Source organism: Bidens hawaiensis, unplaced genomic scaffold (assembly GCF_021521415.1).
Source record: "Bidens hawaiensis isolate Kalapana, Puna unplaced genomic scaffold, B.hawaiensis_p1.1 tig00018130_1, whole genome shotgun sequence".
NCBI classification, from domain to species: domain Eukaryota; kingdom Viridiplantae; phylum Streptophyta; class Magnoliopsida; order Asterales; family Asteraceae; genus Bidens; species Bidens hawaiensis.
In genome coordinates, this window is record NW_027492738.1 from 443426 (window position 1) to 455899 (window position 12474).

Here is a 12474-nt window from a genome sequence, read left to right on the forward strand (position 1 = left end):
CCTTGGCAAACACAACATCATCCCACTCTTAGGCTATCCCACATTAGTCGTGGACAAAAGAGATCCTTGGTTAATAAGTAATGTCCCGCATCTTAACATCACCAACGCGTTTTGGGTAACCAAAAACAAATCCGTGAACTCTTCGTGAGCAGAGCGAACAATATTTGTGGTACGAGATGCCGGGGTGTTACATGTTGTGTCTCATGGGCTGCTCCAATCTTCAAGAGTTGGGTTGTTAAATTGAACTGCTTGTGGGCCAGACAATAATTCGATTCCTGTAAACAAATATTGAATTAATTATGTAGTTAAAAAGTGACTCAACTTCACGTGCATAATAATTCAACGAACTAAATAAGTTTACATCATATTAATTCAACCACACACTTTATATAATATAATTTATCAACTGATCAATTCAACGTGGTCACATTACTATTCTTACACCTTTCTTTTTATTCTTTATTAATATAAACTGTTTGAATTTAGTTCAGTTTAGTTGTCAATAATATCATATCATTATGGGTTGAAGTTTCGATGCTCAACAATTACTAGCATTTATATGTACTTTTTATTACGATAGATTAAATCGTTTTAGCTTATTTTCTTTCGAAACCTTTAAAATTTAAATATGTATTACTTAGGAGTAATATTAAATAGAATCTAGCTCAAAAAGCTACTCAATTTGTAGGCAATATTAATATAAAAAGATTATAATTAATACTACATCAAACATCCCCACACTTAAACCTTTTTCGTCCCTGAAAAAAAATATTTTGCAATGGAATCATAATTCGAAACTGATCTTTAAAACATATAGGTTATCTTTTAAGCATAGATAAACGCAAAAACTGCGATTACCGATATTGTTGTCCACTTAAACCCAGCCACCAGCCTATCAAGCCCCCACTTTCATTAAGCGTTTTAAGTTCAAAAACTACAGCTACACCTACCCCATCTCAAACAAAGAGAGCTAGAATAACTAGAGTCGAAGCAAACTGGTTCGACAAACCACCATAAGTCAAGGACTCGTTGATGGTACTAATTAGATGCACTCGGTGAAATTTGATGGATGAATGGTCATGTAGAGGTCGTACGAGTTATTCCTAAATATTATTGAACTTTGCCTAATAAATTCCTAATTTAATATTTATTGACTAAGAACCTTCGAGCCCCAATAGTGTATCCTCAGAGTCACTATCCCATTGCTAACACGTAAACTCTAAGTCCCGTCTAATATGTGCATATTTGGCCTCTTTTTCTATTTTTGAGAATGCTTCTTTGGCATTTTACAATACATAATTTTCTCTTTCTTTTTGCTTTTCTTAAACAACTTTTGATAATACTCATAACTTTTAAAACATACTTCTCTTTTTCTCATTTGTTTTTTTCTTTTCTTTTTCTCTGTTTTTTTCAATCTTTTATATCACCCTAAAATATATAACTATTTCTAAGCTCGTAAAAAGATGGACACGTGGTGGTGTGCTGGTTTGAGTGCATCTAAGTATAACCATCTCAAAGTTTTCAGATTATGGTAATCCTCCCTAAGTATCGAAATTCGGTTTCACCGTTTTTCAAATTAATATATATATAAAAACTACTAAAGAGGACTATCAAAGCTAGTTGGGCCTACCGACACATCCCAAGTTTAGTGCGCTATCTTTATTTAATCTCTTATATAATAGTAGTTCTAAAAAACCAATCTCAAAATTTTCTATCATTTTCCATTATCTACAAAAATTTCATTAAAATTCGGGACATTTTTCAAATTTTTTTATTATTATATTTTTAAAATTTTTGATTTTTTTATAAAAAAACGTTAGTTTCCCATCCCCACACTTAAATGTCACATTGTCCTCAATGAGACAAGAAAAAGACAAAAGTTAAAGCACATTCAAATATAAGTAAAGTGGAACAGACTCCCCTGGTAAATATAACGATAATGCCTCGTGAGTCGTGTCCCGTGCCCTCCAATTCGAGCGAAAGTCTCATACTCCAGTGCTCTCTACCAAGCTGTCACTTACGAACGAAAGCAACAGTCAATAAGCAAATAGCCTCCCCACACTTGAATCAAACCAGACATCATCAAACTTCCACAAGCAATCCTTGAGCAACCTGAAAGCAAAAACAGAAAACACACAGCCAACAAAAGAAAGCAAGAAAAACCCAAAACAAAAATAAAAGTAAAACAAAAACATTCTATCGGGTTGCCTCCCGGGAAGCGCTAAGTTTACTGAATAGTCTTCAGCTGGACTCGCTCCCGAAACCTCAATCAGGAGGCTTCTCCTTTATCCTCTTCTCATCTATGCTCCTCAACACTCTCCTTTTACAATTGGTCGGAAAGAAACCAATCGCACCGCTCTCTTGGGCCCAAACATATGAATTGAACTTGGCCCACCAACTCGTAGACTCCCTAAAAATTAATTCCTTGAAGTGAGACGAGAGTGACGAACTCTTATGCACACCGTGATCTCTGAACCTAGATATCATCATTCATTTCCTTTTCGTTAACTTTTTAAACCTTGACACGTCCCGAGTGGATATGAATGGCAGTTCTGGTTCTTCATAAGCGAGGTGTTTTTTCGGAAGGACTGAATCATCAACTAACTCATCGTTCTCCTCACAGAGCTTCCTCTCGATCCCCACACTTGGCTCGTTATACAGTAGATCTTCGAGCAACTTCAAATCACAAAGTGGGTCAAACTCTCCTTCATCCATCACTGTAAATCAACCAACTCGTCACCAAACTCACCCCTAAACTCGTCTTCCCACGAAGGAACATACTCCTCTAACTTATTTTCCATCCCATCATTCCCAAATTCGATAACCGGCTCATTAATTTGTGAATGACTCATTAAACCAAACCGAATTCCATCTAAAGCTTGTTGGGTCGGAAATGGGGCATTTGGGTTTGTATCATGTTGGATACGTAACCAATCATACAATACCTTATCTGGATCTGGTATTTGCTCATTGAGTTCATCGGATGAGTTTTCATAACCCAGAAGATTCCCCCCTTAAATCAAATATCACACGTAACCGAGGTTTCACTCGATTTTTCTCTTTGCAATCCAGAATCCTCTTTATCTCCATCTGCCAAATGGTGTAACGTTTTTGTTCTTTGAATTCATTCTCATAAGTCTCCATTGCTGCACACTTAAATAGAAACAGATCACGGGCACCAGATAGTAGTAGAAGAAAATTAATTAAAACTAAAATTAAACTATTTAAAATAAAACTAAAATAAACTATATTAATCTAAATATATCTACAAAACTATAAAAAGAAAGTCCTCAACTCGGGTCGTTCTCCAATCGCCTCAAACCGTGTCCTCGGCAACGGCGCCAAAAACTTGATGTGCGAAAATATATATATAAATAAAACACAAATCGCAACTCAACACTAAGTCTTAAATTTATAAAACCAAACAATCCTAACTAAGCTTCACACAAACGGCAATTGTACCGGTCGCGTGGCAGCACAGTCTAATGGAAGTCTGGATGTCGAACACAAAGACACGTGAGAACGGCTCAGATAATTAACCGTAATTTAAGTCCTGCCTAAATAATATATTTATTTATCTTAATTATTTAAACTAGGTAAACTTAACTAATTTAACTTAACTAACGGTGAAACTTAACGACACCAACGGAGCTCTTAACTAATCTGGAGAAACGACTACCTAGGCAAGAATCCTATTGATAGTTCAACGGCTAACGGAATTAACTAATCACACGACACCGGGATCTTAAAATAATCAACTAAGGCTCATTAAAGTTCGCTAGATCACCTCTTGGTCTCACCAACTAACCCTCACAAATCTAAGAAGATTGAATAAATGCACCGTGTACCCTAATGACGCATCTCCTCTCGGACTCAACGACACAAAACCCGCTAAAAATTGGTTCTAGAAATTATAGGGATAAAGGGGTACAATATCTAACACAATCTAAGACACATATTTGCACGCAAAACTAAACCGGATAAGACCAAAAGTCGCTCTCGTGCAATTCTAACCTAACCGAATAAAGATACGAGACAAACCGACTCCCTATTACCTCTCGGTCGCAAGGAAAGTGAACCTATTGAATTTTAATAATTAATCACACTCAAGATTCCTATGGTCGCGCTAACCACAAACAGATCAAAAAACACCAAGTCTATGACCTAACCGAATTACCCTAACCAGATGATACAAAATCAATCAATCAAGAAAATAAGGAGAATCACATGCAAAAATTATATAGAAACAATATTTTAACACATCTAACATCAAAATAGATAAAGTTTTTCAAAAGTAACACGTCATTGATCATCATATATCATCATCATCATCGTACTCAGTATATCCCACCAATAGCAATGCTATGGTAGGGTCTGAGGAGGGTAAGATGTAGACAGCCTTACCTCTATCCCATAGGGATAGAGAGGCTGCTTCCGGTGAGACCCCCGGCTCGATAGTAGTTTTGCATCAAGCCTTGGACATAAGGCACATAGCACTCAATCATCGGGACACCGGCTGATCGGTGCATGTGCCCTTGTCTTTCGGCTATCAACGCCACCACATGATGCATGATTAACCTTCCGCCACTTTTAACGTTATTTTCACGAGATTAGTAAAATAACGTCAAAATTAGTGCAATTTTACTTTTGCCCACCCGAGGGTTCACACATATATACATTATATGCGTGCACCGCAAGCAGGGCGTATAATCAAAACCAAATAAACCGTCAAACAAAGTCAATACTCATCTCAACCTAGGTAGTTTAAAGTTTTAGCCAACAATCATATTCAAGAACAAAACAAAATAAATAGTTCTAAAAACTGAATTCATAATGAAAACAATAAATTCAACCCACAAAATAATGATGTTTGGATAAGTTGATATCAATCTTGAACGCTCTCTATGCTCAAACCAACCCGTACTTGCTTCCTTCTCAAACTTACGGCACTAGGGTCAAAAAGCCTCTCTTCCTTTTCGGTTGTTGTATATTTTCTAATTTTAGTCTCTTGAGCCCTCCAAAAACTCTCATGACTTACTAACTGGGCTGTTGTGTCTCATGGGCTGCTCCAATCTTCAAGAGTTGGGTTGTTAAATTGAACTGCTTGTGGGCCAGACAATAACTCGATTCCTGTAAACAAATATTGAATTAATTATGTAGTTAAAAAGTGACTCAACTTCATGTGCATAATAATTCAACGAACTAAATAAGTTTACGTCATATTAATTCAACGACACACATTATATAAGATAATTTATCAACTGATCAATTCAACGTGGTCACGCTACTATTCTTACACCTTTCTTTTTATTCTTTATTAATATAAACTGTTTGAATTTAGTTCAGTTTAGTTGTCAATAATACCATATAATTATGGGTTGAAGTTTCGATACTCAACAATTACTAGCATTTATATATAAAAACTTTTTATTACGATAATTTAATCGTTTTAGCTTGTTTTCTTTCAAAACCTTTAAAATTTAAATATGTATTACTTAGGAGTAATACTAAATAGAAAGTAGCTCAAAAAGCTACTCAATTTGTAGGAAATATTAATATAAAAAGATATATAATTAATACCACATCAATAACATATCATAACCTTTATAACAATGTTGTATATTTTAGTTTTTGTATTTATATGCCTCGTAAAGACCTTTATTCTCAAAATTTAGCCAAGTTTGCCCAACAAATTTAACGAGGTCTGTACGTCATGTATATGTCCTAGTATTTACATTCTTGTGCTGGTATTTATAAATTCAAATATAAATACAGATCTATACGACACGTAAAAGAGTAAGGATTGGATTATGTGAGTCGTAAAATTTTATCTATATTTAATGGCGCCAATTTTAGCCAAATGAAAAAAAGAGCAATTTGGAGGGGGAAACGAAAGTATTTAAAATTCAAAATCATTTCTCATTATACGTTATACTCTCTCTCTCGATCCTTCATCCTAACTGTGTAAGTTTCCGTTTCACAGCTCATTGTTTGCTTCTCCAATTGCACTCTGTTTATATTTTATAATCGTACGTACTTTAACGCACGATTTTGATTCGCACTTATATTATATGATTTCATCTATAGTATGTAAACGTTAACCGCATATGACGATTTACTAGTCCTAATTTGATTGTTTAGCTTGTAATTCTGTTCTAGGTCATATATATTGTTTTAGTCATGGTATGCTTGTAGTCAATGATGCAGTTTGAGATCATGCTATGCCGTCATGTTAGGTTTTTCAGATCTGGATTAGTGACATATGATATGTGCTGTGCTTATCAACTGTTTATAAGCTTTGGCACTCTTGTGAAATTAGGCGTTTTATCTCAACCGAAGAAGCAAAGTTTTTACAATGTCAATAATACCGCTACATACATAATGCGTATGCAAGATGCCAGTTTGAGGTTGCTTAGGGTGATGTTTTTGAGGTGGTTTAGTCATCTAATCCATCAGGTGATGGAAGCAGATATATAAATATTTGTATTACCTTGGTGCTTAAAGTGTTATTTGTAGTAAGTAATGATGATGTGTATTTGTTTTGAGTGATGAGCAACATATCAATCTTTTGAGTTGGTCTTCTTATAGATTAATGTCTACTGATGATCAAATTTTATCTATTTAACCACCATACATTATTTGTCTATAGTTGATATGCTACAAGTGAAATCTAGGTGAAGTTGAGTGACCAGAAACATTCGCGTATCATATTGATATTAGGAGATAAGTTAGTATTTAATTAGATAAATCTTTATTTGTTTTATTATTGATTTGATAAGTTTTATTATATAGATATGTTTTATTTTTCATATAATTTTTATGGTTCGGAGTTATATTAGGATAGGGATTTTCTTCAGTTTATATAAGTAGGGCCTTAGGGTTGTACTTTGATCGTTCTTAATACCAACAAGTGATTTATAAATGATCTTATTATATTTACAAATGTACGCGCACAAGCATAAATAACTGGAAGCAGAAACTGACATGACTTCCCATCTTCTTTGTGTTTTCAGATTTGGATTTGAAGTGAACTTTGTGGAGGAAGAACATTGCAATCTTTTGATTTAGTTTTAATTGACATTAACATGTGAAAGAACAGAAAGCCATTTTCGGTTTTTATTATAAACCATATCATCTGTGTCTTTTACATTTCTAAATCACAGTGGCAATGGACTGTAACAAAGATGAGGCTTGTAGAGCCAAGAAATTTGCAGAAGAAAAGATGGCAAAAAATGAATTTGAAGGGGCTCGAATGATTGCATTGAAAGCCAAACAGTTATTCCCTGAACTAGATAATATTTCCCAGATGATTACAGTTTGTGATATTCATTGTTCTGCACAAAAAATGATAACTGGTGCTGGAAAAGATCTGTATGGAATCCTTCAACTTGAAAACTCAGCTGATGAAACAACCATCCGGAAACAGTACAGAAAACTTGCACTTGTACTTCATCCTGACAAAAACAAATTTCCGGGAGCCGAAGCTGCTTTTAAACTTATTGGTGAAGCAAATATGATACTTTCGGATAAAGAAAAACGGCCAGTTTATGATATTAAGTGTAAAGAGGCTACCAGAGCTACTGTTACAAAGATTCAAAACCGTCAAGGAAGTCAAACTTCTAAAGCTGCTCAGAAAAATTTCAAATTTGGCCCGAAAACTCAGTTTAATGTTTTTGGTCAACCTCAACGGTCAACATCAAACCCAAATATTCGGTTATCATTTTGGACTTATTGCCCGTTTTGTAACATAAAGTATGAGTATAGCAGAGAGTTTGTTAACATGCCTTTGCGTTGTCAGCATTGCTTGAAGATCTTCATTGGTTATGATATTGCTGCACAAGGGGGATCCATGGGATCCGGTTTTGCAAATAAGAAGAGACAGAGTGATAATATTCGATCCAAGCCTGCTTTTCAACAGAAAGAAGCTGAGAAGTGGGAGAACGTCAAAGCCAAAGTCAAAGAAAGTACTCAAAAGGATCGACAGTTTTCTTCTAATTTTGCACATAAGAAAACTGAAGACACTGAAGGGGTTACAAAGTCAAAGGTCAAAGTAAGTACTCAAAGGGAAGGGCAGTTTTCTTCTAATTTTGCACATAAGAAAACTGAAGACACTGAAGGGGTTACAAAGCCAAAGGTCTATGCACCGAAGTCAGTGGAAACAGGAACCCTTCACGACATGAATAAAAAGAGAGAAAGGGAAACAGAATGCAATGGAAGTAGTTATGATGCAAGCAAGGTGCCAGGTGACGGTCCTGGTGGTAATAATGTCAATAAGAGAAGATCTTTCTGCCAAAAACAACATGTTTCTTACCAGGAAGATGATGATGATGAGTTTACTTCTCAAAAAAGATCAAAACCAATGAAAAAATCCAATGATATTGAAGATCAAAAGGAACATGTATCTGGTTTTGGGGATACACCTGATGTCAGCGTGCCAGATGGCAATTGTTCTGAATCTGATTCAGAGCCAGAGTTAGTAGACTGCCTGGATCAAGATTTCATTAACTTTGACAAGGTTAAGGAAGAACATTGTTTTGCAGTCGATCAAATCTGGGCATGTTATGATTCTATTGACGGTATGCCAAGATTCTATGCACACATTAACAAAATCTATTCAAATTTTAAGCTGCGGTTCACTTGGTTAGAACCCGATCCAGATGATGATCTTGAGATTAAATGGGCCGAAAACGGGTTACCAGTTGCTTGTGGGGCGTTCGTGCATAGTGAAACAGAGGAAACGAGAGATCGACTCATGTTTTCTCATCAGATAATATACAATAAGAAAACTGAGAGTAAGTTTTCATGTCTTATTAGTCCACATAAAGGTGAAATTTGGGCTCTTTATAAGGACTGGGATATAAGCTGGAGGTTTGACTCAAAAAGTCAAAAGAAATTCAAGTATGATATTGTGGAGATTCTTTCAGTCAATGATGATTGTGTATATGTTGGTTTCTTATTGAAAGTTAAAGGGTTTGTAAGTGTGTTTAAGAGAATAATCAGGGCAGGAGATGCTGACCACACGATTCCATCTAATGAACGGTTTAGATTCTCTCATCGCGTCCCGTCAGCAAAGTTAACTGGAACTGAAAGAGCCGGTGTGCCACCTGGATCGTTTGAGCTCGATATGGCTTCACTTCCTGGTGACTTTGAAAACTACTGTTATTATCATGAAGCAAAAGTCAAACATATGAATGGTCCTGAAGTTGATTCGGTCAAAGTCAATAATGGTCAACTGCAAGCTAATCATGACTTCAGATCAGACAAGCTGATCTGGAAGTTTCAGGTTGGTCAAATATGGGCATTTTGGGAACATGGTAATGCAACTCGCCAACGTTATGCGGTAATAAAAAAGATTGAATCTCAATCATTTAAACTGCATGTATCTTTACTTAAACTATGCAATGAGCCACATATCGGATATAACACGTGCGGTTTATTTAAAGTCTCTCCTGGTAAACCAAAACTACTTGCAGCTGATTTGTTTTCTCATATTGTGAAAGCAGAAGCGCGTGGTAATAAGATGTTTAATATATATCCAAGGGAAAACCAGATTTGGGCTTTATGCAAAAAACATGATGCTGGTGAATGTGAAATAGTTGAGGTTGTTGAGACAGATGAAGTTAGTATAAAAGTTACGTTTCTGATGCGTGCGTCTGGTTCCAAGTCGGTTTTCAGGGGCCCGGGGATACAATGTTTAAAAGGGAAGATTGTGGTACCGCGAGCCGAGTTAAATAGATTCTCTCATCAGATACCTGCTTTTTATGTTACAGATGGCTGCTTGAGAGGCTGTTGGGAGCTTGATCCTGCAGCACTTACAGGTATCAAATTATTCATCTTAAAATTATGCACTTTCATATTTTCTCTACTAATCAATTAGTGCCCATATTCATTTAGATACCTTTACATGAAGTGGGTTTTTTTAATATACTGTTACACATTCTGTTGTGTTGAAAGGGAGTTCACTTTGCTTTGTCTTTTTTCTTGAGCTTGTAAAATGTGCCAAAGGAAATTGACTGACAATAGCACCGCGTGATTTGTGTTGCGTGCAGCATATTGGGGTGTCATCGAGCCAAGCTCGTCTACTCTTGAGCTTGGTTGGTTTTAAGCTCGAGCTTGGCTTGTGTGTAGTTTTTCAGGCTCAAGCTTATCGTTTATTATTTATATATTTATAATTTATCTACATTTATAATTATTATAAAGTTATTTGTTTAATCTATTAAATTAAAAGTATATAAATAATGGGCCTTGTTTAGGTCCGTTAGCCAGATCGAGCTTGATAAGTGAAGCTTAGGCTCGAGCTTTTTATTAAATAAGCTTATTTTTAGGCTTGCACTTGTATAAGCCGGCTTGATTTGAGCTTTTAGCGAGCCGATCTAGAGTAGGTCATGCACAGCTTGGCTCGTTTACATCTCTAGTGAAGCACCTTCTTTTGTCTCTATTGACCATCTCTATGTCAAGGGTTGATTTTCTGTGAGAGTCAACTGATCATCTTCTTGGTGCTTCATATTAAAGAATTACTGAAGGTGCCTAACGGAGGATGGCAAACGTGATATATATATATATATATATATATAAATATATATATATAAATATATATATAAATATATATATATATATATATATATATATATATGTATATATATATATGTAATAAAGATGCTATTTTTTTTATACTTAATTGTCTTTATTTGTTGTTGAACTGCATGAATTCTGCTATTTTATGAATGTTATGTATGAGAAACTCACCAATTCATCATAAATTTACACTATTTTTCAGGATTGCACCTGGTTGAACGTAGTCAAACTAATTCCAATAGCAAGTGAAAATATCTTTCAAGGCTGTGCATAAACAAGGAAGAAATAGAAAGTAACGTGTATGCAGCAAGTGAACACATGATATTTTGCTTTTGAATATACTTGTTTTCATGAGTTACCGTTAGATCCTCTTCTTTTGCTTGGAAATTTAATCCTAAAGTATCATATTTGCTTTATCAATGAAAAATAGCCGACCACAATTGAATCTGCAACTTGGAATGAGCACTTGTATTGTCTTTGATTATGACATTGTTTATAGGTGCATGCATGCCAGAATGTGCAAGGGCCAATGCGTCCAAAACATCCGATGATCATGGATCATTAAACATTCCATAAACTGATGTAAGGTTGCATATTTGACCACAAAACACTCCACTGTTTATATATGCAACCACATAACGTGAATGACCAAAGACAGTTAGGAAGATGTGATCCACTTATTCACAACCAAAAATCATCATCTGCAATAAGCATCATGATGATGACAATTAGAAAGATATGATCCACTTATGCGCCAAGACGTTTAAGGAAATACACATATGCCTCATGAAAATATTACATTGTTTTCGGTTTTGGTCTAAGTTACAACCAAATTTATCTATCGTTACAGTCTAGACTAGGCTTATTGGGCTTTGTTAACATAGGCATAATATACCTATTAACACCCGCTTCAGGTATTTGAATCTTTTATTCTATCTGGAATTTTTATAGAGATGGCATCCATATGTGTTTTTAAAATTTTTCTTCAAGAGAAGTGTAAGTAGACTAGACGGGTGTCCGCGTGGTGTGGCGGGTGTTTGGAAGCAGACCCTGTTAATCACGAAACAATTTTAAGTGTTCGTGAGTCGGTTTAAAATCTTGAAACCGTTTAAACCCACCATCGGTTTGGTTTCACGGTTGGTTTTTTAACTTCGCTTGGTTGATGGGTTTCAAAAGTTCAAACCGTAGCGAACGTTTTGGTTCGAAGTTTATTCCGGAAACCAACCATATGAAATCGGACCAAAATGTAAATGTTGAACGCATTTTAACCTTTTTAATTATTTAGTATTAGATATGTTTTGTTATATACTAGTAGAAACCCGCGCAATGCAGCGGGAACACGACGGTACTTCATTGGCTTCGTTCCATCTTGTTTCACATGTTACACAACTTAATTTGTTCACTTTGCAAGGTTTAGTTCTTGTATGAAAGGAGAGGGGGTGTAATTATGATGTTTTTTTATTAATAAAATAAGACATAAATATAATCATTGCAAAGATTACACTAAGTGAAATATAGTACAACAATCAGCAACAAGTTGCGTCGGGTTTTGAAATTATAACGTTGGCACTGTTAAAATATAATCCTCCATTGACAACAACTCACTTCTTTTGTATATAATTGTTTCACTGTTATAATATAATCCTTCACGGAATCTCATAATTGTAAGCCCTAATCAAATCTATCACTCTATACTCTAAACATTCAAGCTAACATTAATATATTATAACAAGTACTTTTACACCAAAGACTATAAATGATAGATATATCATTCCGTAAAATGATATTAGAGGTCATACTCCATTTAGAAGACTTGCATTGCTTTAAGATGCGCAGATTTGCACGGCTTCACTATCAAGCTTATTGACACGTAATGAATAGCAAGTGTATCTAGATCAC

At 35.2% G+C, this 12474-nt stretch overlaps 1 protein-coding gene across 1 annotated transcript; it reads left to right on the forward strand.

Moving 5' to 3' along the window:
- The first annotated feature begins 7011 nt into the window (after positions 1–7011).
- LOC143555407 (uncharacterized) lies at positions 7012–10883 on the forward strand. Its single transcript, XM_077044970.1, has 2 exons — positions 7012–9818; positions 10778–10883. Exons 1-2 carry the CDS (start codon positions 7169–7171, stop codon positions 10822–10824), a joined length of 2697 nt encoding a protein of 898 aa, XP_076901085.1. The 5' UTR covers positions 7012–7168; the 3' UTR covers positions 10825–10883.
- The last annotated feature ends 1591 nt before the right edge of the window (positions 10884–12474 follow it).